General features: G+C 50.0%; 1 protein-coding gene across 9 annotated transcripts in view; it reads left to right on the top strand.

Annotated features, from left to right (window-relative positions):
- Positions 1-27,565, top strand: part of KLHL18 (kelch like family member 18) — a 57,356-nt gene that overhangs the window by 28,276 nt on the left and 1,515 nt on the right. For 2 of the 9 annotated variants that reach the window (XM_070777249.1, XM_070777252.1), the window contains 8 exons: positions 548-688; positions 4,898-5,096; positions 7,744-7,904; positions 9,111-9,247; positions 10,750-10,987; positions 17,007-17,111; positions 18,876-18,987; positions 19,713-22,984. In XM_070777249.1, coding sequence (XP_070633350.1) covers positions 548-688; positions 4,898-5,096; positions 7,744-7,904; positions 9,111-9,247; positions 10,750-10,987; positions 17,007-17,111; positions 18,876-18,987; positions 19,713-20,099 — 1,480 coding nt within the window. In that variant the 3' untranslated portion in view covers positions 20,100-22,984. Of the gene's footprint in view, positions 1-547; positions 689-4,897; positions 5,097-7,743; positions 7,905-9,110; positions 9,248-10,749; positions 10,988-17,006; positions 17,112-18,875; positions 18,988-19,712; positions 22,985-23,818; positions 24,095-25,291; positions 25,400-27,565 lie in introns of those variants that run through there. The other 7 variants (XR_011563156.1, XR_011563155.1, XR_011563152.1 and 4 more) reach the window with 7 other exon arrangements.

The raw sequence follows: 27,565 nt of genomic DNA, 5'->3' as shown, positions 1-27,565 counted from the left end.
TTTATGTGTTGGACTACTATTTAGCACCCGTTAAAAATGTTAAACATGGGGAGTTTGCTGGTGATCCAGCGGTTAGGACCTGGTGCTCCCACTGCCATGGCCTGTGTTCAGTCCCTGATTGCATAACTGAGACCCTGCAAGCCTCACAGTGCAGCCAAAAAACCATGAATACAGTGTAGAAACATCGGAAAGGGCTTCATAATGATTATATCCATACAACTTCAGCATGCAGGCAAGTAGGAAATGAAAACGAACCTAGAAATGACTACAGTTGACTCATTCAGTGGTGAGATTCTGGGTTGTTGCTTTCTCTTTGTAGAACTTTCTGTAATAAAAATATTTGGGCAGTAAGGACACCCTAAGAAGTAGAAGTATAGCTACGGTAAAATGATTATCCTTTTCAGGTAGATTCTCAAAGGACACAGGCTAATTGTATCTGCGAGTGGGGGGCCATCCATTCTCAGCTAACAGTATCAGCTCACTGAGGGCACGAGTCTCCTGTAAGCCAAGCCCCATCTCTGAAGAGCATCTTTCCTCTTTGCTCTAGTGCCCTGGAAGCTCTGATCAACTTTGCCTACAACGGCCACCTCGCCATTGACCAGCAGAACGTGCAGTCCTTGCTGATGGGGGCGAGCTTCCTGCAGCTGCAGAGCATCAAAGACGCCTGCTGCACGTTCCTCCGAGAACGGTGAGGTGATGCGATGGGCGTGGCCCGTGGTGGCGAGCGGACCGTCTCATCTCTGGGATCCTCTGCCAGTTTGCTGAGTGTTGGGGGCGTGGAAAGTCTTATGAAGGGAGTGAGGAGCTGGGAAGATAACTGCAGAAATGACGTTTCTTGAAATCATTCTGAAGCAGTACCCAGTTCTTTGGGATGCACCTTTGAGGAGCAGGATTTATGGAGCCCTGCCTGCATTCTCCCTTGGCCTGATGTGTATGTCCTCTCCTGGTCCTCTGCAGTCTGACCAGCCACCTCCAGATTTGGTCAGCATTGCCTAACGGTTCCACAGCTGTCTCCGTCTTTGTGTGGATCCTTCCCCTGCTTGAATTTCTTAGCCTTCCTTTTTCCTTCTGCTCTGAAATACCCCTGCCAAACTTCACCTCCTAGAATTCTCTGTCCCCTTTAACCTTTAATCCCCTGGGAACAGTCACTGTGTGCTTTTAGGGTCAGGGCCATGCATTATGGCCTTACCTAAGTCCAGCGCTTGGCCTTGACCTTTTGAGGACTTGGCAGATAAAAAGGCTCTTCCTCCCCTCAAGAGGCAGAGATCTTAGTCACAAAGTAGAGGCGACTCTGAACACTGGAGGCCCAGGGCTGAGGGTTAGTGCTGGGCCACACACAGGCAGAGACAAACCAGAACAGCACCCCACAGCACTCCTCTGTCTGTGGTCTCTCCAGGGCCTGGCTCCAGCTGAGCTCCCCTGATACGGGGCCCCTGGTCTCAAGACCAGCATTCCTCTCGCCTCACACCTGCCCTCCTGAACCTCATCCCCTCTGAAAACCCCCCCTTCCCTCTCCCATTTCTACTCCACAAGCCCAAATCTCTTAACAGCTCTGTGGACCCCCACTGCTATCCACATCCTGCCCATGTGGTGCTCAGGGGCATTAGTGAGCACTGCTGTGTGTGCAGCTGGTCTCAGCAACTGTGGGAACGATGCTAACAGGCAGGGGCACCCTTCGCTGGTTTCATTGGGAGGTGGGTGGTCCTGTTTGGGTTTTGCAGTGGAGACCATGTAGTGAGTGCAGCCCCAAAGCCTGACTTGACCAGCCCTAAGATGCCTTCTGGGTCAAGCTGCGTGTGGCAGGCCGTGGGGCACTCGCTGTCTGTCCTACTCCTGTGTGAGCTTAAGGACACGGACTGGACTTGATTCATCCCTATATTCCCACAGAACTTGGAGACTGACTAAGGCCCTCTGGAAGGGAGGAAAGGTGGCCATTCTCACGAGGGGACAAGAGCGCCACCTAGTGGCCTTTGAGATCCTTGCTGTCAACACTGGATCCAGGCTCTATTAGTGTCACTGAAAAGATTTTTAGACCAGTGCACTTTTTACATGCACCAGTAATGACATCTCGGGAAAAGGTGCTTAAACACAAAGCCTGATGTGTTGAGTCCATCCTTGACATTTTTCTGTTCAGCACTGGGAGCCTCCTTCTGAAGCCTAAGCTCACACTTTATTCCTGTTTTTTATTCCCTGCCACAGGCCCCTGAGGCTTGACCTCCTTTCTGTTTTCTTTTCAATGACTGCCATCACTGCCCAAGTTTCTGGGGGGTGATTCTCCCTGAGCCTGACTGTAGAGCGTGATGGGGTCTCCCAGCTGCCCCCTTGACGACAAGTACGTGGGCCCTTCACTTTCGAGGTCTGATTACTAAAGACTTGAGGGAAGCCATCCTGAGCGGTAGTGGAAAGGCCAGGGCTTGACAGAGCACAGAGAATGTATGAAGCCATCAGAGTTCTTAGAGCAGTAGTTCCTGAGGCCGCTCTGCCTGTGAGGTCTGCAGTCTGCTGATATTTTTTTCCCCGTGAGATTGGGGTTGATTTTTTTCTCTTGACCCCTTTTCCAGCCTTCAGATGAATGGACCTCCTTGTTTTTAGGTGGACATTAGAAGTGGGTATTTTCCAAAATCTCCTTTCAGAACTGGATCGGAACATCAGATGCACCTGTAAACCAAGCCAGTAACTTACTCAATTCAAGTCGCCGCTTCCTGCCTCCGATAAAGCATTGCATCTTATCCTGGTTAAACAGTGTCAGCCCAGAAGGAGGCTGGGAAGCGGCTCTTGACAGATGTGGGCCTCTGTCGGCCCTGTGGGTTACTGTCCCTCTTGTCTCCCTCCTTCTCCTGAGTGGCCCCCTCTCCTGCACAGCTCTCCCTCCTCCTTCCCCACCAGTTGGCTTTCAGACAGGCTCCCCACATCCCATCCTCTTAGATGTGAAGACCCACTTCAATGGAAGGTGTGTTTTGCACTCAGTATCATGGCAAGCCAGTCAAAGGTGAGATGCAAGAATCCTGACCAGAGGGAGGGGTTGACGTGTCCCAGGCAGCAGTGTGGATCGTCCTTTCCCACGTCTATGGACTCTACCAGCTCCCTGTCCATGGCATTTGAACCCTCTTCTTGATGTCAGAACAATGGAGTTGAGTGACCATGTGCTTATAGAGGCTGGAGTGGGGTAGGGGGTCTCTCCTCGTATCTCATCTGCCAAATGGTATGAGGTGCTTTGAGCAGGTCTCATCCTGAGAAAGGCTAATGATATCTGACAGATGACTGAGCTGACACTCCGACCCTGAGCCCTGTGTTCCCCCCTGGCCATGCTGCTTGTCCATAGGTGCTCCGTGCTCATGTTTCCTTGGCCTTTGAAACTACACTTAGCTTTGCAAAGCAATGGACAGAGCCAGCTCAGGCTGGAACAAAAAACAACTATATAGAATTTAGTCATAAACCAGGCTCCCGAGATGCTCCGCCTTCTCAGTCCCTGACAGGTCTGCTGCTGGGGGGCAGTGCTGAATATTGGTTGGTAAGTATAGCTTACTGTAACCCTTAAATCAATAGGGGTGGGAGAGGAGAGAAGGCATTCTCACAAGGAAAGGTCAACCTGGGCAGTTTTTAATGTAATATTTACCATCTCCTACCACAAGACTATCAGTCACAAAACCAAAATAAGAAAAGCCTTGTCCCTCAGGGTCTACTGGTACCATCAAGATTTCGGAACCACATTGAGCTCAGTGGGAATTTTCTCAGATGCAATAATAGTTGGAAAAACAAGCATACTAGAAAGTACTAGAAATTAAACCTGCAGCTGACTTCATACCAGACACCATGCTGAGTGCATTTCCTATGTTCCTGCCTAATGGCCACAGCCCCAGGAGGTGGGTAGCTGTTGGCATCACCTTTTTCTAGGTGAGGTTACTACTGACACTTGAGGAGCCTAAGGAATCCCCCCAAGTCGCCCAGGGTGGCAGGGTCAGAATTGAACCCCAGGTTTCCCTGGCTCTGATGAGCACACGTCTGCCTGAGGGCTTTGGGAACGTTCAGTCTCAGCATCCCCACTTGCTTGTAGAGAGACTGTGAGCACATTTCTTTGTTTCTCTGAGCCTCAGTTTTCCACCTAAAAATGAGCGCAATTACTGTTATTTTGGGGTGTTGTTTAAAAGATCCTAGAGAGGGACTTCCCTAATGGTCCAGCGGCTAAGACTCTGCTCCCAATGCAGGAAGCTCAGGTTCAATCCCTTGGTTGGGGAACTAGATCCCACGTGCTGCAACTGAAAAAGAACCTCATGATGCAACTAAGAGCTAGCCCAGCCAAATAAATAAATATTTTTTTTAAAAAAAAAAAGAGATCCTAAAGAATACGTATGGAAGGCCTGGCGCCACATAAGTAATGCATGTCACTGTTGTCTGAGCAGCCAGGCCCAGGGAGCCTCTTTCTGTTTATAAAAAAAAATTAAAAAAGGAAAAACGTGGAAGGGTCCTGACGTAAGAGAAGTCATCTCTGCATGTGGTTTAAACTCTCATTCTGCAACTTCAGGGCCTTCCCGGTGTCCAGAGGTGGACCTTCAACCAAGAATGTCAACGCCTGAAGGAAAGCACAGTTTCCCAGAATGTGCTCCGTTCTCTCCCGAAAGGTGCTTCACAGGGCTTCCCATAGAGCTGTCCACCCTGGCGACACCCGAGTCCCACGAGGCAGACGTTTTTGAAGAGAATCTGCCTTAGTTTTATACCTTTAACAAGTGGAGTCCCAGAGAGGCTCGGCCTGTGTCACCCAGGGAGTTTCCAACAAAGCTGAGGGCCAAGCTTGTGTATTTTCCCCATTCTGTAGCTCTGCTCAGAACCAACTCGAGCATGACGCAAGATCACGTTCCTCCTCTTAACTTTCTTCTTCTCACCTTCTCTATGCCAAAAGGCTTCACCCCAAAAACTGCCTGGGCGTGCGCCAGTTTGCCGAGACCATGATGTGCGCCCTGCTGTATGACGCAGCCAACAGCTTCATCCACCAGCACTTTGTGGAGGTGTCCATGTCAGAGGAGTTCCTGGCCCTGCCCTTGGAGGACGTGCTTGAGCTGGTGTCTCGGGATGAGCTGAACGTGAAATCGGAGGAGCAGGTCTGTAGAGCAGAGTCTGCAGGTGACACGGGGGGCTGCTGTTCTTCCTCATCTTTGGAAAAAGTAAAACAGAAGACAGTGCAGATCGTGGTGTGTGTGCCCCGTTGCTGCTCATGGGTTCACTTTATCATACCATCTGCACATTTCACGAGAACTTTTTTCCCACACATTTTAGCGTCTAAATAATACTCAGCTGATTTTATCAACTGCGTGGTCCTCATTCTTCGATGTTTGGGTTATTTTCCAAAATTTACTCTTAGAAGTAATGTTTCCATGAACTGGAAATGAGCACAGATAACTTCTTGAAAGAATCTTACTCTAAAGGTGAGTAGAGATAGGGGCAGTGGCTAGGGGGCATATGAAGTCAAGAGGGTCTTGATTGTTTTACGATGAGAGAAATTACAGTACAATTGGACTGTTGATGGGAATTTTCCAGAAGAGGGAAGAATTGGAAATGTAGGAGAAAGGGGAGATTGTTGTCCTGGGGTAAATGAGAATGGACAGAGTGTAGGGTACAGGGAGGGTGTCTGAGAGGAGCTCGGGCCCCTCATGTCCAAGGCGAAAAGGAGAGCCCATGCCTAGCACAGCAGGAAGGGCGGTGTGCTGAGAGAGTCTGCTTACATTGTCTTCTGGTTTGTTCCTGTGTTCTCAACTGAGAGCGAGGGTGAGGGAAGAATGTTAGACGTCTGAGGAGAGATGAAAAGGTACGAGCTAGGCATCAAGGAAAGAGGGGAGAGTAAATAGACGAAGCTCGGGACTTGGAGAGGGCTGGATAGGAGGTAGGGCCGGGTGAGATCTGCAGTCGCAAGTGTCACATAAGCTGGTCGGCCCTGTTGTGTGTTGTCTGTCGGCTGTATGTACTGCTGCAGGGTAGAGAGTGGGTTGCGTTGAAAGAGCTGGGCTTTATCAGGGTACTCAGGTTTTTTCTAGGTAAGTGTGACTCAGAGAAATAGGAGACTAACATGGGCGTGATAACCCATGGAACCCGTGTAGGTGAGAGAGCTAAGGAAATGGGCTGGAGTGGGACCTGAGAGGGAGGTGTGCGGTGAGGGAGAGCCGTGCCCAAGGCTAGGTAGAGTTGGTTGCTGAGCTGGAAGGACTGGAGGCAGTGGTCAGGTGCTGCTGCTGCTAAGTCGCTTCAGTCGTGTCCGACTCTGTGCAACCCCATAGACGGCAGCCCACCAGGCTCCGCCGTTCCTGGGATTCTCCAGGCAAGAACACTGGAGTGGGTTGCCATTTCCTTCTCCACTGCATGAAAGTGAAAAGTGAAAGGGAAGTCGCTCAGCCCTGTTCGACTCTTCGTGACCCCATGGACTGCAGCCCACCAGGCTCCTCTGCCCATGGGTTACTGGAGTGGGGTGCCATTGCCTTCTCCGGGTCAGGTGCTAGTATACTTAAAATCATGGAAGGTACTGGCCAAGCGAGGTGTAGGTGATTATAGGGTCCTCTCAGGATAAAGACAACACCTTAGAGTAATCAGGAAAAGCTTAAATGAGGGGCTTCCCTGGTGGATCAGTAGCTAAGGCTTCACACCCCCAGTGCAGACGGCCCAGGTTTGATCCCTGAGCCAGTACCACAGGGAACTGGTACCACAGGCCACAACTAAGAGTTTGCATGCTGCAACCAAGATCCCACGCAGCCTAATTAATTACAAAAGAAAATCTTAAATGAAAGCGGATGGTTTTAGTAGCCAGAGAGGAGTGAAGGTCATCCTTTCTGTTGGTGCAGGGTGTCTTAAGAGGACAGTGAGTTGGAGGGCAATGAGGGCTGGGCAGTGAAGGGCATCAGCCACAGGGTTGAGAGGAGGTGTATTTGGACCCAGCACTACAGACACCCGGAGCACCATGGCAGCAAGGCCTCTGCTCAACTGGCCACAGGTCTGGGGGTATCATGAAGCTGTACCTTGGCTGAAGGAGCCCCAGGCTCCATCAGACACTCAGCAGAGATGTTAGTCCCAGCTCAGCTCCTTTCCTTAAAGTCTGAAGAGTCCTCTCCCCTGCATGTTAGTGACCATCAAAGAAGCAAAGCCTGAGCTCAGCAGCATGGACCCTGAGATTTAGAGGAGCACACCCCATCCCAGGAGCAAGGGGCCCTGCACTGGTTCGTCCACTAGTTAATATGGCCCAGGGCAGCTCACATGTGCTGTGGTACATTCTTCAAGGGCCTTTGGGCTTCAGAGGGAGAGATACTTGTGACTGGAGCCCCCAGGGAAGGCTCCTTGGAAAACCCACTTCTGAATCCAGGCCTTAAAGAAATGGGAATGAGTTTAGATGGAAAGGAAGAGATTCGGGCATTCTAGGTGAAGGGGGCAGCCGGCCTGCCTAGAGAAGAGGATGCAGGAGCTGCGGGAATTAAGGTCGACAGTGCTTTGTTGTAGGAGAGAGAGGAAGAAGGAACCTCGGGCAGGTTTTCATTAGGAAGTCATAGTGAAAGCGAGGATGGTGTTCCAGTAGCCTCGGCTTGCCCCTCAAGAGACTGGACCGGATGGGGTAGCTGGGGACGTGGAGAGAAGGTGGTGGATTCAGGAGGCAAGTCAGAGGAAAAATGGGTGGGCCCAAGGGAGTGGAGGGTTTGAGATTGGGGGGTACCGGGGTGCAGGCTCTGGATGGAGGGGTTGCCACCAGCGTTCCCCTCTCTGTTGTGGCAGGTCTTCGAGGCCGTGCTGACCTGGGTCAGGTATGACCGGGATCAGAGGGGGCCCTGCCTGCCCGAGCTGCTCTCCAATATCCGCCTGCCCCTCTGCCGGCCCCAGTTCCTGTCGGACCGCGTACAGCAGGATGACCTGGTGCGTTGCTGCCACAAGTGCAGGTAAGTGGAGGTGGGCCTGCACACAGATGCTGCCCAGGGTCTGGTGGGGAAGAGAACCTGGCCGCTTCGTTCAGGGGAAGAAGCATTTGGAGTGGTCATTCTGAATTTGTGGCACACAGGTTGATCTGCCTTCTGTCTAGAACCTAGAAGGGTCCAAGTCTGTCACGTTGAGCAGAGAAATGTGCCCTGTTTAAGCATCAAGGCAGAAGGGTCTTCCTCCCCTAAGTTATCTGAGGATTTTCTAGCATCGCCATCCACTGAGCTGTTATGAGCTTACAGACGTCTGTCTTGCGTGCCCTGACCTTGTTCTCACCAGCAGCTGACTTAGTGGTGACTTCCTGGGGCTCCTTGTGCTCCTCCGTAAACATTAGTCAGTGTGCTGGCCTTGGGTGGGTTTGTCCAGCTGCAGTACTGGGCGGGGTGGGTGGGGCATGTTTAGGAGCAGGCAGAAATGGTACCCAGGGTAAACCAAAGAGACTGTGATGCGGCAGAGCCACCAAAACAGCTCAGGAGACGCCATCCTCGGGGGAGGAGGTTATAAAGTAGAGCAGCAGCGGAGCGTCTGCGTCTTCCTTCTTGCTCATCACATTCCACATTCGCAGCTGGCTCAGGAGGAAGTCGGGGGGTGGGGGGGCAAGCAGTGTGAAGGTGTGTGTCAGGTTGGGCTGGAGGTGTGGCTGGAGGCAGCTGAGCCCCTGGAATGAGCAGTCTCAAGGGTGCCGTTGGGGAGTTTGAGCTTGGTTCTGTAGGCAGTGGGTAGTTACGGAAGGGTCTTAATTAGAAAACCAACCTGGACGGCAGGGTGGAGGCCGGCCTGGAGGCAGGGGGTCTCTCAGGAGCAGTTGGCTTCTGCCGCCTCAGTCCAGGTGAGATGGTTCATCGCAGGGTGTGAGTTACAGGAAAGAAAAGGAAGAGCTGGGTCTGAGTGGCAACAGGATGCAGGCAGCTTGTTGAGCCTCCCCAAGCCCAGCTAGTTTATACAAGACTGTTTTTCTTCTATTTAGCTAGCGGAGGTGGGCTCCACTCATCTTGTCCCTCCAGTGTCGAGTGGGTCTCAGTGGTTGTGTGTAGTTTCCCTGGACTCGCCTGCGTTCTTTGAGACCAAACCTTCCTCCTAGGCTTCCCATGCAGTTGTGGGTGGGACCTGAAAATGTGGGGCAAGAGGAGAGAGTCCTTCCTGTCCTGGATTCTTGCACTTTATTCCAGGGACCTGGTAGATGAAGCAAAGGACTATCACCTCATGCCAGAGCGCCGGCCCCACCTGCCGGCTTTCAGAACTCGGCCTCGCTGCTGCACATCCATCGCTGGGCTCATCTATGCTGTGGGGGGCCTCAACTCAGCAGGTATCTTGCAGCTCCCCTTCATAGAGCCCCGTCTTGGCCGCCGTGCTTGAAGAAGCACCCAACAAGCTAGCCTGGCTCCCCTGCTTCCTCTCCCTGGTGCCTCTTGATTTTATATCATCGCTCTGCTGTTAGGGCATGTCAGATATTAATACTCTTGAAACAGAATATCAGAGCACAAAAGGTCTTTAGAAATCCTGCAGGCCTGGCCTTCACAGTGAGGAAATTGAGGCTCAGAGAACTTGATCTGTGTTCACACAAGTTCTTTGGGCTGAGCAAGGGCCTGGCTCCTGGGCCCACACTCATTCTCTAATATCCTGTCAGCTACGGGATTTACTTGGCTCTGGATAGGATATAATCAGAGACCCAATTCTGTTACCAGGCTAATCACATCGGGTCGTGTGGCCCTCTGGGCTTAGACTCTGAGATGTCACCGTGTAAGAAGCCAGATTCTCCAAGTACACAGGGTCTGCACTGTCAGTACTTTTCACTCTTGGACTCTTAGCCTCTAGTGAAATACACGTGCCTTATAGTCCTCGTGTTCTTGGCACTCCTGTGTCATACAGTCAGGCTCTCAGGAACGCTCCCTGGAGCCCGGGCCCCTCCTGCCCACCCCAGGTGTCACTGTCGGGCGGGAGTACTCTAGGAGAGGGCAGTGGAGACTGCTGAGTCCTTGCAGTGCAGAGGCACAGGGAGTTGTCACCTAGGATGTGAAGGCCTGGCCTCTTCAGAGGCCGCCAGGCTGATGGGAGGTGGGGAGCTGGTGGGCAGTCCTGGGCAGTTTTGCTTTTGATTGAAACTTCGTGGGGAGATGGGTCCTGGCCTCTGCTGCTTGTTAACCATATGACCTGGAAAAGGTAAGTCCTCAACTAGTGAACGTAGAGCATGGCAGGTGCTGAGTGTCCCAAAACAGAAGAAAACAGGGAGGGGGTTATTTTATTTGATCTTTTAAAAAAAAAAACAACAACAATAGTGAAAATGGTGGGGTTGGAGTTACTCCTGCTGCCGTGGTTACCATTTGTTGAGCACGGGGTATAGTCTAGAACTCTGCTAGGTGTTCTGTCATGTAATCCTCGTGGGAACTCTGCCCTGGAAATGATCTCACGTGTGAGAACAGAAGATGGGGATGCCAAGCAGCTTGCCCAGGGCCCCCTGCTAGGAAGCAACAGTCGCACTGGAGCCATGCCCTGCTCTGTGGGCATGCCGCCCGGGTCGGGGAAATAGTGGACCCCATTTGCCTTCACCTTTGCCTTTCAGCAGGTGAAGAACCTTCTTGCCACTTAAAAGCGCCCTGTCTAGAAAGGAAACAAGTGCCTCCAGTCTGCTTCTGATTTCCCTTAAAGAATTAGGTTTGAGGTTATCCCCGGCTCCAGTTCCACAGGGGGCCCTCCAGCCTTGAGTGATTGTGTGGGAAGAGCTGATAAGATCAAGTCGAACATGCCATGTAATCATTGCCCAGCAGCCGTGATCTAAACGAGCGGTCTCATTTGTTTTAATTTGAGTAGCAAATTTTTATGCAGGTGACTCCCTGAATGTGGTGGAAGTGTTTGACCCCGTCGCCAACCGCTGGGAGAAGTGCCATCCCATGAGCACAGCCCGCAGCCGCGTCGGCGTGGCCGTGGTGAATGGGCTCCTCTACGCCATCGGCGGGTACGACGGTCAGCTTCGGCTGAGCACCGTGGAGGTCTACAACCCGGAGACGGACACGTGGACGCGAGTGAGAAGCATGAACAGCAAGAGAAGGTATTCCGGGAGCAGGCTGCACGTCCTGCGTCACTCTTTGGGACCCCATGGTCTAGGATGGTGGCGCCATCCTAGATCAGCAGGACACGAAGTAAAACAAACGCAGGCTTCCGCCTGGGGATCCCTGCAGCCGCTGCCCGTACCTCCTGGGAGCCAGCACCCCCGTCTGCTTGTGGTAAAACCCCTGCCTTGTCCTTTGAGGAACCTGGGGAGATGACACAGGGGCGTGTGGACATTGTACTGTAACTTAAGTGCCAGATAAGGACTGAAGGTTTTTATTATGGAAGACGCGAGGAGGGAGAGAAGCTGGGCTGGAACATCGGGAAGGTTTCGGCAAAGAGGTGCCGGGACCACAGTTTGAAAGCTGAAGAGTAAGGAGGATTTAACTTCTGTCAGTCACACAAGGGAGTTGGAGGGAATTCCTCGCTATGCTCTCTTTCCCCCCAGGATCCCTGCCCCACATGCTTTCACTGGCAGGGGCTTTGTGGAGCACAGCAGTGCTCTTTACCTGGGGGCTCCACATGGTCCCCAGGCCTGAGCACACAGCTGGCTGTGAGGTGGACCAAGCTTGTGTCTCCTAACGCCTTCCAGCCACTTGTCTGCTTCTGCCCACGTTTCCTGAGTAAGACGAGAGATGAGAGGACATCCAAGGTGCCCTGTTCGTTTAACCAGAACGGTTCTGCGTTGATCCTTTTTATGTATTGCACCTCCTGGACATATGCCCAACTTTGGAAGGAAAAAGTTAAGATGATATTATTTTTGAAAAGCCCTGGACCAGCTGCCCTTTAAGGGCCTTGTCTACTTTTGTAGTTCTGTGGCCTGAGTATTTGCCTCACAGACCCCTTTGTCTGGCTGTGATTTGGGTTTTGTCCTCGTAAGCTCATGTGAAAAAAGAGAGAGATGCCAGTCACTGTGTGTGTGAGGAAGAGGAGTCATGTTTCAGCATGGAAGTCCTTTGCCACATGGAAGTGTCACAGCCATGATACACGTTGTCCTCATTCAGTTGTGTCTGTGTGTGACCTCGAGCAGGGAGGAACCTGCCTTTGTATCAGTGAGATTCACAAAAGGCCAAAGAGCTTCGTTTTTGGAAGAAAATATATGTAGAAAAGATCTGCCCTCTAGTGGTTCCTTCTCCTCCTGCCTCTGCCTCGGGGCTTCCCCTTCTGGCTCCTTCGGTCCTTTGCAGCTTTCTATGGCCTCAAGTGACTCACTGCTCAATATCCCCCATCAGGAGGGCCTTTTTCGCTTTAATGGCCATGAGTTGTTTTTCGTTGCGTGTCTGCTCTGGGCTGCTTGCTAGCTTCGACGTCACAAGGTCTGGAATGCTGTCTGGGAGGAGCCCGCCGGGTGGCACCTTCTCTCACTGTGGTTATTAGGCGCACAGGCCCAGCTCCATTGCATCCCCCTGAAGTGACAAACTGCCTTAAAATGTGCATGGTCACTTCTCCCCTGATGAACCACATGCCTTCTCTCCTGCTGGCTGGTGACAGCCTCCTTTCTACCGTTGTTCCCTGCCCTCCTCTAGTCCTGCAGGCTCCTTGCCCAGAGCCCTATCCCATGACTGTTCCAGTCCACAGCGGTCAGTTCAGTTCAGTTTAGTCACTCAGTTGTGTCCAACTCTTTGCGACCCCATGGACTGCAGCACGCCAGGCCTCCCTGTCCATCACCAATTCCCCGAGCTTGCTCAGACTCATGTCCATTGAGTCGCTGATGCCATCCAACCATCTCAACCTGTCTCCCCCTTCTGCTCCTGCCTTCAGTCTTTCCCAGCATCAGGGTCTTTTCAAATGAGTTAGTTCTTTGCATCAGGTGGCCAAAGTATTGGAGTTTCAGCTTTAGCATCAGTCCTTCCAATGAATATTCAGGACTGATTTCCTTTAGGATGGACTGGTTGGATCTCCTTGCAGTCCAAGGGACTCTCAAGAGTCTTCTCCAACACCACAGTTCAAAAGCATCAATTCTTTGACACTCAGCTCTCTTTATAGTCCAACTCTCACATCCATACATAATTACTGGAAAAACCATAGCTCTGACTAGATGGACCTTTCTCGGCAAAGTAATGTCTCTGCTTTTAATATGCTGTCTAGGTTCGTCATATCAATAATCTCAGATATGTAGATGACACCACCCGCATGACAGAAAGTGAAGAAGAACTAAAGAACCTCTTGATAAAAGTGTAAGAGGAGAGTGAAAAAGTTGGCTTAAAGCTCAACATTCAGAAAACTAAGATCATGGCATCTGGTCCCATCAGTTCAGTTCAGTTCAGTCACTCAGTCGTGTCCGACTCTTTGCGACCCCATGAATCGCAGCACGCCAGGCCTCCCTGTCCATCATCAACTCCCAGAGTTCACTCAAACTCACGTCCATCGAGTCAGTGATGCCATCCAGCCATCTCATCCTCTGTCATCCCCTTCTCCTCCTGCCCCCAAATCCCTCCCAGCATCAGAGTCTTTTCCAATGAGTTAACTCTTTGCATGAGGTGGTCAAAGTACTGGAGTTTCAGCTTTAGCATCATTCCTTCCAAAGAGCACCCAAAGCTGATCTCCTTTAGAATGGACTGGTTGGATCTCCTTACACTCCAAGGGACTCTCAAGAGTCTTCTCCAACACCACAGTTCAAAAGCATCAATTCTTTGGCGCTCAGCTTTCTTCACAGTCCAACTCACATCCATACATGACTACTGGAAAAACCATAGCCTTGACTAGACGGACATTTGTTGGCAAAGTAATGTCTCTGCTTTTTAATATGCTGTCTACTACTACTACTACTAAGTCACTTTAGTCGTGTCTGACTCTGTGCGACCCCACAGACAGCAGCCCACCAGGCTCCCCTGTCCCTGGGATTCTCCAGGCAAGAACACTGGAGTGGGTTGCCATTTCCTTCTCCAATGCATTAAAGTGAAGAGTGAAAGTGAAGTCGCTCAGTCGTGTCCGACTCTAGCAACCCCATGGACTGCAGCCCACCAGGCTCCTCCGTCCATGGGATTTTCCAGGCAAGAGTACTGGAATGGGGTGCCATTGCCTTCTCCAGAATATGCTGTCTAGGTTGATCATAACTTTTCTTCCAAGGAGTACGCGTCTTTTAATTTCATGGCTGCAGTCACCATCTGCAGTGATTTTGGAGCCCCCAAAAATAAAATCTGACACTGTTTCCACTGTTTCCCATCAGTTCATGGCAAATAGATGGGGAAACAGTGGGGAGCCCCCACGGTTTTTTGGAGGCCCCAAAATCACTGCAGATGGTGATTGCAACTATGAAATTAAAAGACGCTTAGTCCTTGGAAGGAAAGTTATGACCAACCTAGACAGCATAATCAAAAGCAGAGACATTACTTTGCCAACAAAGGTCCATCTAGTCAAGGCTATGGTTTTTCCAGTGGTCATGTATGGATGTGAGAGTTGGACTGTGAAGAAAGCTGTGCGCCGAAGAATTGATGCTTTTGAACTGTGGTGTTGGAGAAGACTCTTGAGAGTCCCTTGGACTGCAAGGAGATCCAACCAGTCAGTTCTAAAAGAAATCAGTCTTACGGACTCTGTGGGAGAGGGAGAGGGTGGGAAGATTTGGGAGAATGGCATTGAAACATGTAAAATATCATGTATGAAACGAAAAAAAAAAATCAGTCCTGAATATTCATTGGAAGGACTAATGCTAAAGCATCCAATACTTTGGCCACCTGATGCCAAAAGCTGACTCATTGGAAAAGATCCTATGCTGGAAAAGATTGAGGGCAGGAGGAGAAGGGGATGACAGAGGATAAGATGGTTGTATGGCATTGCTGACTCAATGGACGTGAGTTTGGGTAGGCTCCGGGAGTTGGTGATGGACAGGGAGGCCTGGTGTGCTGCAGCTCATGGGGTCGCAAAGAGTCGCACACGATTGAGCGACTGAACTGAGGTTGGTCATACCTTTTCTTCCAAGGAGCAAGTGTCTTTTAATTTCATGGCTGCAATCACCATCTGCAGTGATTTTGGAGCCCAAGAAAATAAAGTCTGTCACTGTTTCCATTGTTTCCCCATCTATTGTCTAAGAAGTGATGGGACCAGATGCCATGATCTCAGTTTTTTGAATGTTGAGATTTAAGCAAGCTTCTTCACTCTCCTCTTACACTTTTATCAAGAGGCTCTTCAGTTCTTCTTTGCTTTCTGCCGTAAGGGTGGTATCATCTGCATATGTGAGGTTATTGATATTTCTCCCAGCAATCTTGATTCCAGCTTGTGCTTCATCCAGCCCAACATTTCACATGATGTACTCTGTATATAAGTTAAATAAGGGTGACAGTATACAGCATTGATGTACTCCTTTCCCAATTTGGCACCAGTCTGTTGTTTCATGTCCAGTTCTAACTGTTGCTTCTTGACCCACATTCAGATTTCTCAGGAGGCAGGTCAGGTGGTCTGGTATTCCCGTGTCTTGAAGAATTTTCCACAGTTTGTTGTGATCTACACAGTCCAAAGCTTTGGCATAATCAATAAAGCAGAAGTAGATGTTTTTCTGGAATTGCCTTGCTTTTTCTATGAGCCAACAGATGTTGGCAATTTGATCTCTGGATCCTCTGTCTTTCCTAAATCCACCTCGGACATCTGGAAGTCCACAGTTTACGTACTGTTGAAGCCTGGCTTGGAGAATTTTGAGCATTGCTTTGCTAGTGTGTGAGATGAGTGCAGTTGTGCGGTAGTTCCCCTTGTCTCTTCACACTGTCTTTACCATTTCATTAAAAGGTAATGTCACATGGTTTTGTGGCACCTCTCAGTCCTTCTTACATTTTTGTTCAATTCCACAGTTGTTACTTTTGCCTACTTCTAGAAGGACAGTAACATGTCTAGTGAGTTTGTGACCTTCCCACAGTCCTCTCCTCAGGCAAGTCCTGTCCTCTTTCAGGCTGACTAAGGGATGTCATGTGGATCACTGTGATTTGCTGTGTACATTAGAAAGGGGGCTGTAAAACCTGGCATCCTTTATTTTACTGTTTGTTAGACACCGAGATTCGCTTTTAATCTTCTTCAGCATCAGGTCTGAACACAGTGAATCGGGCAGCTTGGCACTCATGTTTCATTTTCATGAGGCTTTGTGTAGACCAGAAGACTGTATGATTACACCAGATCCCTGCTTCTTTGGTATTAGGAGAGCTTGGCACGATGAACAGTGTGGGAGACAGGCCCTCTGGGCAGCCCTGAGAGGATCGCCTGGCCTCCTCAAGCCACAGCTGCCCGTCTCTGCAGGGGTGATGGTGATGCCTCCCATGGGATGTGCTGAGGGTACGAAATAGCAAGTAGAGAGCACCTGCTGTGTGCAGTGGGTGTGAAATAAACAGGAGCTGTTGCCTGACCCCTCAGACAAGTTAGGGGACATGCAGGGCCATGTATGTAACAAAAAGATGTCTGCCATACCTTATAGTGAAATGTGTGGGGAGATCACAGTCACGCACATGTTAAGGGATTGTTCCTTACAAAGCACCACACTCAGCAGTGTCAGGGTCTCACTGTGAGGACCCCCGTCTTCCAGGAGGTCCCCACTTGTCAAGAGATGGTGGGTCGATGTCTGGTACCCCTCTGGGCAGGGCCTTTGGCTCGCTCGGCTCTCTAGACCCGGTGCCCTGGACGGTATGCCTGGTGAAGGTCTGGTGTGCTGGACGAATGGGTGACGGACAGCTGTGAGAAAGGAGCTGTGCTGGGAGGGCGGGGTCGGGAGGGACTCATTCTTGCTGAGGAATCCAGGATGGCTTCTGGAGGAGCATAGGGAGGAATTTGACCCAGGCCTTAAAGGTGAATCCTACCCTGAGCACGGCAGGGCAGAAGAGCATATCAAGGGCTGAGAAGGAGGTAGAGGAGGCACCCCGGGCAGGAGGCAAGAGGAACCCCAGGGCGGTTCCTTTTCCGTTTTACACCGTTGCTTAAGCACATACCTGGGATTTAGGTCTGTTCTAGAAGGAGGCAGTTGGGGGCTCAGCTTACTTCTCTGCACCTGAGAGGTTGCCTCGGAAAGTCTGAAGCCCTCGGGATGACAGCTGTGTCTGTTTCAGTGCCATGGGGACGGTCGTGCTGGACGGACAGATCTACGTCTGTGGTGGCTACGATGGCAACTCTTCTCTCAGCTCTGTGGAGACCTACTCACCTGAGACAGACAAGTAAGGAGTCCAGCTCCCCTGGGGCATTGGAGCTTGTTAGAGTATGAAGATCAAAAGTGCTCTCCTCATGCTTCTCGAGGTTAAGGAAGATTTCTCCTGTTCAGCCCCTGTGGTGTATGTTAGTTGCTCAGTTGTATCTGACTCTTCGCAACCCCATAGACTACAGCCCTTCAGTCTCCTCTGTCCATGAAATTCTCCAGGCAAGAATACTGGAGTGGATTGCTGTTCCCTTCTCCGGGATGTTTTCCCAACCCAGGGATCAAACCCTGGTCTCCTGCATTCAGTAAAGAATCCAGGCAGATTCTTTACTGTCTGAACCACCAGGGAAGTCTACCACCTGTACTTCCTTGCATGTAATAGGTATTTAATAACCTTTGATTAAATGAATGAATAATTAAATTTTAAAAATAAATAGTCTGCATAGGTACTTGGAAACACCTGTTAATGCTCTGTACCACTTAAATAAATCAACTCATTTTAATGGAAATGCATGTGAAATGGCATGGGAAGTAGATGAATAGCACTTTCCAGAATGGGTAATATATGATTTTGGGGGAAAAAATTATACACTAAATTAAAGAAGCTTGGGAAACATTGATGTCTGTACCACCAGAGGCCTCGTCTTCCCATAACACATATTAGCATTTTAAAAGACTGAAAAATTCTGCAGTAGAGAAACCTCTTTAATTTCACTGTATCTGTCATCATCCTGTGGTCTCATTTTGCGGAACACTCTTTGAAAAACACCAGCAAGGTTAGCCCAAGCTTTTCATTTCAGTATTTTAATCTGCTTGTATTCAGTATTTGAATCCTACAGTATAAACACATTGGATCCATCACAGAGCGTTTAAGCCTTTATTCCACACGCTTAACCAACCTATTAAGTGTCAGGCAGCGAGCAGGATTTCTAAGATGGTTAAGCAGCACCTCGTCTGCCGGGGCCAGTGCACACAGCGATGGTCTTCCTCTGGGGGCCTGTGTCTAGAGCTCTTGGGTACAGAGTGGGGAGGGCTTCCATCTTCCCACGGCTGAGGGGGCAGAGTCAGGTTGCAGAGATACCTTCTGAGGGGAAATGCACATCCCAGGAGAAGAGACAGCAGGGAGAGAGGCTTGCAGATAAGAAAGAGCTGCTGTGTGAGGTTGAGGAGCAGGTGTGGGTGGCACATGGCAGAAGGCACAGCTGGAAAGAGGATGAGGACCCAGTGGCAAAGAAGCACGTTAAGGAACTTGGAGTCGCCGTAGAGGAAATAGGAGTTGTCAGAGGACATTCTGTGCCCAGGGGGGATGGGAATGATCTGAAAGCCAGCCCCAAAAGCAGGCAGTGGCAGTGGTCCCACAGGAGGCCACAGCCAGCGCAACGGAAGTGAAATGCGGACAAGCAATGACCAGGAGGCAAACCAGCGGAGATATGGTGACCACAGAATGTTGATGATGGAGAAGTGGTCTTAAAAAATTCCGAAACTGTAAATCTAGCAGCTAGATGGCTGGTGGTCCCATTCACAAGACCAGAGGTATCAGGGAGGAGCAGATCTGTCAGAAGGCCTTGCTTGGGCGTCCTGACTTTGAGTGTGTCGGCCTGAAGCTTAAGCGAAGGGCGGCAGCCAGAGTGACCTGAGCAGAGGTGGTGGAGGAGGCCATAAGAATTGGGGGGATCGTCCAGGGTAGGACAGAACACAGCACAGCTCCTCCAGATCCTCTGCTGTCTTGGGAGGGCAGGATCCCCAGATCTCATGGCTCCCTTTCTCCTTTGCCTCTTTCCTGAAGGTGGACAGTGGTGACCCCGATGAGCTCGAACCGCAGTGCTGCGGGGGTTACAGTCTTTGAGGGCAGGATCTACGTGTCGGGCGGCCACGACGGTTTGCAGATCTTCAGCAGCGTGAGTCTGGGTTCCTCCTGGGCTAAGGGCACCTACGCTCCCTTTACCTGCGAGTGTTATTTTGAAAGGGCATTCTTTGGAAAAAGGCTCAGCCTGGCCACTGCTAGGGAAAGTGTCATCTTGGGGCCTCAGGCCATCTGCCATGTGCTCTGAAATGCTGCCTCCGAGTGTGGGAACCCATGTGCACAGAGAGGGTTAGAGTGTGGCCTTAGCATTCTCACCCCCACCCTGGTCAATTCCTCAGTGAGCAGCGCATGAGACCTGCTGAAATTCCTGCCCAGAGGAAGTGCAGTCATAGACAGAGTGGGAACTTTCAGACAGTTGCGTTCTTCTGGCCATTTGACTTGAAATTGCATTTATTTTAAAAAGAGCTCCAGAGCCATTGAGTGTCATTCCACCGTCCATCAGGGCTGCGGGGGAGCACACAGTGGGGATCTCGGGAGACCCCGCACTCCCGCTGCTCTGTCACCACACAGAGCGAGCGCATCACGGGCAGCTCTTCGATTTCTTTCTGTGGGTGTAGACAGAGCTGGTGAGGCCAGGCCGTCTCCCTGTCGCCCATCCCTGTCATCTCACAAGCCCGTGTGCAGCTGAGGAACGTGGGCCTGGGGGCCAGGGCCCAGCCCGGCAGAGCTCCTCGTCCCCCGAGCCTCTCCCCGGGCGCTGAGGGCAGCCGGGCCGCCGGCGGCCGAGCCTGGGCCTGACCGCCCCTCTCCCTGCTGCAGGTGGAGCACTACAACCACCACACGGCCACGTGGCACCCGGCGGCCAGCATGCTCAACAAGCGCTGCCGCCACGGGGCCGCCTCCCTGGGAAGCAAGATGTTCGTGTGCGGGGGCTACGACGGCTCGGGCTTCCTCAGCATCGCCGAGGTGTACAGCTCAGTGGCGGACCAGTGGTGCCTGATCGTGCCCATGCTCACGCGCCGGAGCCGGGTCTCCCTGGTGGCCAGCTGCGGGCGGCTCTACGCTGTAGGGGGCTATGACGGACAGTCCAACCTGAGCTCGGTGGAGATGTACGACCCAGACACAGACCGCTGGACGTTCATGGCCCCCATGGCCTGTCACGAGGGCGGGGTCGGTGTGGGCTGCATCCCTCTGCTCACCATCTAAGGCGCAGGGGTGGGCCGTGGTGGGGCAGGGATCTGGTACAAACACGGGCAGCACTCCCTCCCGGGGACCGTCCCCCTGGGGAGAGGTGCTGGCCAGACGACAGGGTGAAACGGGAGCTCGCCGGAGGTCCAGGGTTTCAGGTGCTTGAGTCCTCCCTGGCTGTGCAGCCCTTGTGATCTTCAGGCCTGGGTGACCAGGATACACAGCGGGGGACAGAGCCCCTGTGGGTCCCGCCGCCGGCCGGTGACAGAGCGGCTCGGCCGGTCCACACATCCACGGGCTCCATCCAAGCCCACCTCCAAGCTGCTGTAGCTCCGTGGGCCGCCCCTCTGCAGAGGGCTTTCCATCTTGACAGTCCTCGCCTACCGCACGCCAGCCGTATCGTGGCCAGTTTGCGATGGGGCAGCTGCAGTGGCCGAGGCCACTGGTAACTGTGGGATGTGGCCGGGGGAGAGGGACACAGGCCAGAGGTCCTCACTTCGAGCCTGCAGCATGGCAGGGCCAGCTGCACACGGGCCCCTGTGCCTCTTTCCATCCAAGGGCCCCGAGGATTCTTGTCTACATTGCTGAGCAAGCAGGGAGAACAGAAGCTTTTCCTGTGTCTAATATTGGGATTGCCATGAGGTCTTTTTCATCTTATTCGAGAGAAACCGAGGGAGAAGGAAAAAAAAAAGATAACTTGAAAGAAACTGAAGGAAAGTTAAAGCAACACTTGAAAGAAACTGGAAGGAAGAATACTTTTTTCAAGTGAGCTTTTTTTTTTTGCAAGAAGAAAACATAAAAGACACTAAAGGCAGTTACGTGTTTAAATGGAAAACCGCCACCCGCCATGAAAAGGGTGGTATCTGCTCCCACATTCTTCGGATCCCAGGGTCCCGAGGCCTCGCAGGGCACGCGGGGTTCCCTCTGAGCCCCTCCGCGCGTCTGGAACCAGTGCACTCTTACCCAGTCCTGTAGCACGGTGCTCACGGGGTTTGTCTCCACACCCACTGTCAGAGGACTCTTTTAATCGTAGGCTTAGCGAGTTGGCTGAGTTATCGCCGCCTTTCTAGGTGGGAGCTCCCAACTCATCGCCGGGGCTCCGCATGCCCGGTGGCCCCCTCCCGCTGCCACCGTGGAGCCCGTGCAGAGCGCCGCCCCCCCGCGCCCCTCCCTCCCTTGGCCGGCAGGAAGCAGCAGGTCTGGCCAGATGCTCATTTGCCCACCTGTCCTCCTCGGATAGTTTTCCTCTTCGTGACGCTTCTGGGGCACGTCGACCGTTCGTACCTCGAGAACCTAACCAGGGACTTGGTCGTTCCACCAGCCCAGGGCTGGCTTGGTCCAGCCGCCGCCTCTCCCCCGCCAGTCGGCTGCTCCCCCATCCACTCGCCAACTCCAGGGGTCTGGCCTCCCCTCCAGCCCTTGGCAGACCGACCAGCAAGGTGGACCTTTACACTCTCACAAAGCCGGCTTTACGACCCAAGGAAGTAAAAGCCGAAAGAATCTCTTGCTGCTGCAAAGAACAGATTTTATATTTCTTCCTATGATCTTAGCAAACGACCTCTTGAAGAGACTCCATGCTCCTCCTTCGTCCTCCCTGGATAGGACCTTGACGTTGCACAGCAGAAAACCGACGGGAGGACACTTCTGTGATCGGTGCGCTGGGCAGGGGAGCTGTTCCTCAACTGCTGCTGCCAAAAATCAGGTTTTCCTAAAATGCTTCCAGTAGAGACTTAAGAGAGGATACGTTTCCAACGCGAGATTGGGTCTCAGGGTCCCAGTCTCTACTTGGTTGGTCTCCTGCCCATCGCCGCATCTGCCCGGGTGTCCTGGAAGCCCATTCAGAAAGGCACAATGTGGCATTCTGAGACATCTCTCCTACCCTGGGACCAGGAGGCTTACCAATGTGTGCAATCGCCATGTTTCCAGAGGAAGTACCTTTGACACCTGCCACTTAGGTGGAGCTGGGCCTTTGCTAAAAGCACCCGAAAATGATGTTTTTATTTTAAAAGACTAAACAGTCTGATCCAGTTTAAGCCCAGGCTCACGGTGGAGCTCCAGCATTTCTCACTCCCTGTTTGCCTCTCAAGGTAGACTTGGAAGGAGGGTGGGGTCCGTGTTTCCTGTTAAGAGAGGAGTTTCCGATGCACATCTTATTATAAGCCCCTTCCTTTTGTGAATTTGCAACAGCACTGACAAGCCTGAGTTGTGAATGTGTTAAGAATCAGCAAGGGGGCCTCGCCAGGTCCTTAGGATGCTGACCCAGATTTTGCCATCGGGGTTGAGAGCTCAGTTTCCCACCATCTGCCACTCTTGCGGTGACCTTCCTATGCCTACCCCCACTTCCCCGGGGCGGAGTTACACTGCCGCACCTGGGCTCAGTGTTTCCAAGTAAGGTGGAGCCAGTGCTTTGACTTGGGTTCTGAGCACAAGCGAGCCGACACCAACATTTCACGCTCTCCACAGTAGGTTCCTCGGTCCGACGGTCATAACTTTTCACAGGTGGCTGGTCTGACCCTTTGGTGTTGGAGCCTTTCCAGGAAAACCATGAAAAGACATCACCCAGAGATACTGTGGAAGGGATGTGGGACAGACACTGTGAACAGTAAGCCTTGGGGTCCAGCCCAGCTCTGAGCAGAGGGTTGTGGCCTCAGCTGTCCTTGGGTATTTCCCCTTAGGTAATAACACAAGGAGCCTTCTCTTCTGGGTTTCATCTGAGAGCAAAGCCAGGATGGGAGCTGAAGACCAGCCTTTTGACTTGGCCACAGAGATGTGAGTAGGTAGGAATTCTGACTCTCCCTCCCCCCAATTTATTGTTTCCCAGAAAACCTTCATTCCTTTTATTTATAGAACGCATGTCTTTTGTGTTAAGAAACCAAAGAGAAATAAAGAGTACACTCCTAATACCTTCTTGCCCTTCCCTGATTTATTTATTTATTTTTAATTAGAGGTAAATCATATTTTTATTGTAATTCAGTGAAAAAATATTGGACAAAGTGAAAACGTTTCTGTGGAAATAAGAAAAAAGCCCAACTGGATGGCAGATGTAGTTTTCAAAGAGACGTGTGTGTATTTTATAAGAATGGGTTCCGATGAAAAAATACGCAAAAAACTTCATGAACATGTTGCATGTTTGCTCCTGTCCAGATCACCCCTTTCTTGGATCTCCCCACTTTTCTTCACTCCCTGCCCTAAAACTCCACAAGAGTTCCTCAGCAGAATGTGACTGGCCTGTGAGTGCCTGGAACCAAAACACCCAGCTCTTTTTTTTATACTCCAAGCCGGAGGTACTTAGCTTTGGTGCACGTAGAAGTCACTGGAAAGTTTTTAAACCACAGATTGACCCCTCCCCAGAGACTGGTTCCCTTGGACTGAAGTGCAGCTCAGGTCCTTATGCAGACAAGTCTCCGCCGTGGTTCATAGGCTCGCCCATGTGTGAGAACCGGGCCCCTGTGTGCAGTTTCCACTTCCCCGGATGGAGCCACGTTCCACATCTGTCTTCCTGAGACTGCACGCTGGTTACTGTGGCGGTGGGTCTTAGGAAACTCTGCATTCACACTCTTCCTAAAGTCAGCTGTTGGCGAGTCTCATCCAGGGGGTGATGGTTACACTCTCGGATGACAATTAGAAGTTTTTGGAAGGGTATGTCACCCACATTCCCCCACCAGCACTGTTGATTCTCGCTCGGGCCTCTCAGTAAGTAACCTCCATGCTCAGGCCCTTGTGCCTGTTACTTCCAGGTAACGTGGCTCATTTTAGCATAAAGAAATGATCTCAAAAGTCTGAGCAACTGACCTGATTTCATCAACTAACCGATAGTATTGTCAAGAACCGAGGCCAGATCTCCACGCTCACTGTCCAGTTCAGCTGGGGGAGCAGTGTCTTTGTCCTCTGGAGCAGCTGATCCTGCAAGCCCCCAGCGTGGAGGTCTGCCGCCCAGTACCGTGACGGGTCTTCGAGAAGCAGGCTGAGCAGCGAGGGAGAGAGAAGAAACCGTGTTGTAATTATGGAAACAGGTACCTTTATGTCGAAACAAGAAACCAGATTAGCTGTGGGCTCTGGGCTGTGGGAGAAAGGCCAAATGCCTGTGATGTGCTAACAGCCCTTTCCATGTAACCTGCACCGCTTTGCTCAGAACCACAGGGTGGCCCAGGGAGCTCTAGCTCGGCTCATCTGCTTGACTTTCCGTTTCTCTGTTGTTGTTCACTGAACTCCTCTGCCTTCACAACTAGCAACAGAGCCCACTCCTCTTCACCCCAAAGACCAGCAGCACTGGTTTTTACTGCTGCTCACAATAACATAGTTTTACCCAACCGGAAAATGGCAGGGGAATCTCACGGTTCTCACCAGTTATCTCCCAGGCTTACTGTTCCTTTTTCATCTCAAGTGATGACACAAAATGTTTTTCTCTAATGGAGCTCGGTTCCCTGTTTAACTCACTCACTCTAGGTTTGCAGTTCAGGGTGAAAATGCAAACCACCTAGCAGGGCAGAGAAGGCTGCTGTGGTCTGGCCTCTCTGGCCGGCCCAGGACGTCTCCTCCACGCTTGTTTCTAACAACCCCAGCTGGACAGTGGCCTTGTGCTTGTCTCACCCACGAGATGGTGAGCTCCTTAACAGTCACCCCTATTGTGTGCCAGCCCCAGACACACAGAAGAGACACGACCATTATTTTCTTGAAGAACTTGAGGGCAGTCAGGTATATGCAGATCCAAAGTTCACCTAATCATGCTTCCTAGTTTCCCTTTGTTTTGAATCACTGGGTTTTTAAAAATAATTTTATTGAGGTGTAATGTACTCACTCATTCTAAGTGTGCAGTTCAATAGTTTGTAGTAAACGTGCAGAGTTGTGCAACCATTGCCGCTGCCCCATGTTACGATATTCTCATCACTCCATAAACTTTCCCCATGCCCATATGCAGTTAGTCCTCATTCTCACCCTCATCCTTGGGCAACCACTATTTTGCTTTCTGTTTCTATGGATTTCCTTGTTCTAGATGTTTTGTATAAATAGGATCATACAATATGTGGTCCTTTGTGTCTGGCTTCTTTCCTTGGAATACTGTTTTTGAGATTCATTGATGGCATAGAAGGTATTGGTAGTTTGTTCTTTTTATGTTATTGTTCCTGTGAATAGATTCCACTGTATGCATATACCACATTTTGTTTATCCATTTTTTTTCACCAATTGATGAATGTTTAATTTGTTTCCAGCGTGGGGCTTTTATGAACAGTACTGCTCTGACGTACAAGTTTCTGTGCACATACATTTTCATTCCTCAGGTAGATTGCTAGGAGCAGAATTGCTGGATCATACATACGGTAAGCTTATGTTTAACTTTTTAAGAAACTGACAATTTGTATTTCTCTCTAATGGCTAATGGTTTTTGAGCATCTTTTCATGTTCTTGTTAGCCATTTGTATATCTGTAATAAAATATCTACTGAAAACTTACCCTTTGTAAGTTGGGTCATATGTCTTATTGAGTTAATTCTTTACATATTCTAGATACAAATCCTTTATCAGATAAATGATTTGCAAATATTTTCTCCCAGCCTATAGCTCATCTTTTCATTTTCTTAATAGTATTGAAGAATAATATCTTAATAGTGTTGTAGAAGCTTTTAATTTTGATTAAGTTTAGTTTTATAAATTCTTTTATGGATTGTACTTTTTGGTGTCATATCTTAAGAGTTTTGCCTAGCCCAAGGTCATGAAGAAATTCTAGAAGTTCTATAATTTTAGCTCTTGTGTAGGTGTAATCCATTCAAGTTAATTTTAAACTTCATTTTGTGTCTCTGTGTGTGTGTGTGTCTGTATGTATGTGTGTCTGTGTGTGTGTGTGTCTGTGTGTATCTGTGTGTGTCTGTGTGTTTGTGTGTCTGTGTGTGTGTGTCTCTGTGTGTGTGTATCCATTTGTCCCAGCACATTTGTTGCAAAGACTATCTCTTCCTCCATTGAATTGCTTTGGTACCTTTGTTGAAATCACTTAACCATAAATATAAGGGCTTATTTCTAGACTCTCAGTTCTGTTCCACTGATCTATATGCCTGTCCATGAGCCAATACTATGCTGATTGTATGGTACTGAGTTTTCCAGCATTAAAGTAAATCTTAAAAATAGATAATGTAAGTCCTCCAGCTTTGTTATTTTTAAAAATCCTTTTGAATATTTTAGGCACTTCGCATTCCTGTTAGCTTTTATAGGCCAGCTTGTCAGTTTCTACAAAAAGCTTCCCGGGTTTTTAATAGATGCTGTGTTGAATGTAGAGATCAATTTGGGGAGAATTAGCATCCTGACAATGCAGTCTTCCAGTCCATGAACATGGAATATTTGTCATTTGTTTAGATCTTCCTTTATTTCTCCCAGCAATATTTTCTCATTTTTGAAGGGTTGCACTGCCTTCTGTTAAGTTGATCCTAACTGCTTTTGTGTTTTATGCTGTGTGGGTGTAACTACACTGACTTAATTTTATTTGGGGAGGTGTTTTTTGTTAGTATATAGAAATACCATTGGTTTTTTGTATGTTGATCTTGTATCCTGTGACGTTGCCAAACTCATCCATTAGTTATTCTTTCTTTCTTTTTTGGCTGTGCTGCACAGCTTGAAGGATGTTCCCCAACCAGGGATTGAACCTGAGCCATGGCAGTGAAAGCCCCAAATCCTAACTACTAGACCACCGGGGATCTGCTAACTACTACACTACCAGGAAATTCCCTTTAAAGTCTTTATCTTTAAAAAAAATTTTTCACATATGTGTATTCCTTGGGATTTTCTATGCATATGATATTCCATCTGTGAATAAAAATAGTTTTATCTTTCCAATACAGATGCCTTTAATTTTTTCCTGCTTTGTTGCACTGCCTAGAACCTCCAGTATAGGGAGTTCCCTGCTAACCTAGTAGTTAGGACTCAGAGCTCTCTCCACCATGGCCTGGGTTCAGTCCTGGTTGGGGAGTAGATCCCACAAGCTGCATGCTTTTGCTGAAAAAAAAAATAGAAAAGAACCTGCCGTACAGTGTGGTGTATAAATGCCACAGATAGACATGGTTGCCTTGTTCTCAGTCTTAGGTAGGAAAACATGGTCTTTCACCAGTGAATATGTCAAGCTGTGGGGTTTTCATCAGAGACCTTTCTCAAGGAAGTTGCATTCTGTTTTGTCATGAATAGGTATTAGATTTCATAAGATGCTTTTCCTGCACCTATCAGCTTTTCCTGTCCTTTCAGCTGTTAATACAGTATATAACATTAATTGATTTTCAAGATACTGATACAACATTGAATTCCTAGAATAAATCCCACTCGGTCATGGTGTGTAATCCTTTATGTGTTGCTGAATGGCTTGCTGATATTTTTTAAAGGAGTTTTTTATAATACATCTGTGTTCACTAGAGCTATATTCTGTAGTTTTCTTTTCTTGTGATGTCCTTGGCTGGTGGTACTGGCCTCATAGAACGAGTGAAGTGTTTCCTCCTCCTTTATTTCTGT

This window comes from Bos indicus, chromosome 22, assembly GCF_029378745.1.
Source record: "Bos indicus isolate NIAB-ARS_2022 breed Sahiwal x Tharparkar chromosome 22, NIAB-ARS_B.indTharparkar_mat_pri_1.0, whole genome shotgun sequence".
In the NCBI taxonomy this organism is placed as follows: domain Eukaryota; kingdom Metazoa; phylum Chordata; class Mammalia; order Artiodactyla; family Bovidae; genus Bos; species Bos indicus.
This window is presented reverse-complemented; position numbering and strand designations above follow the sequence as displayed.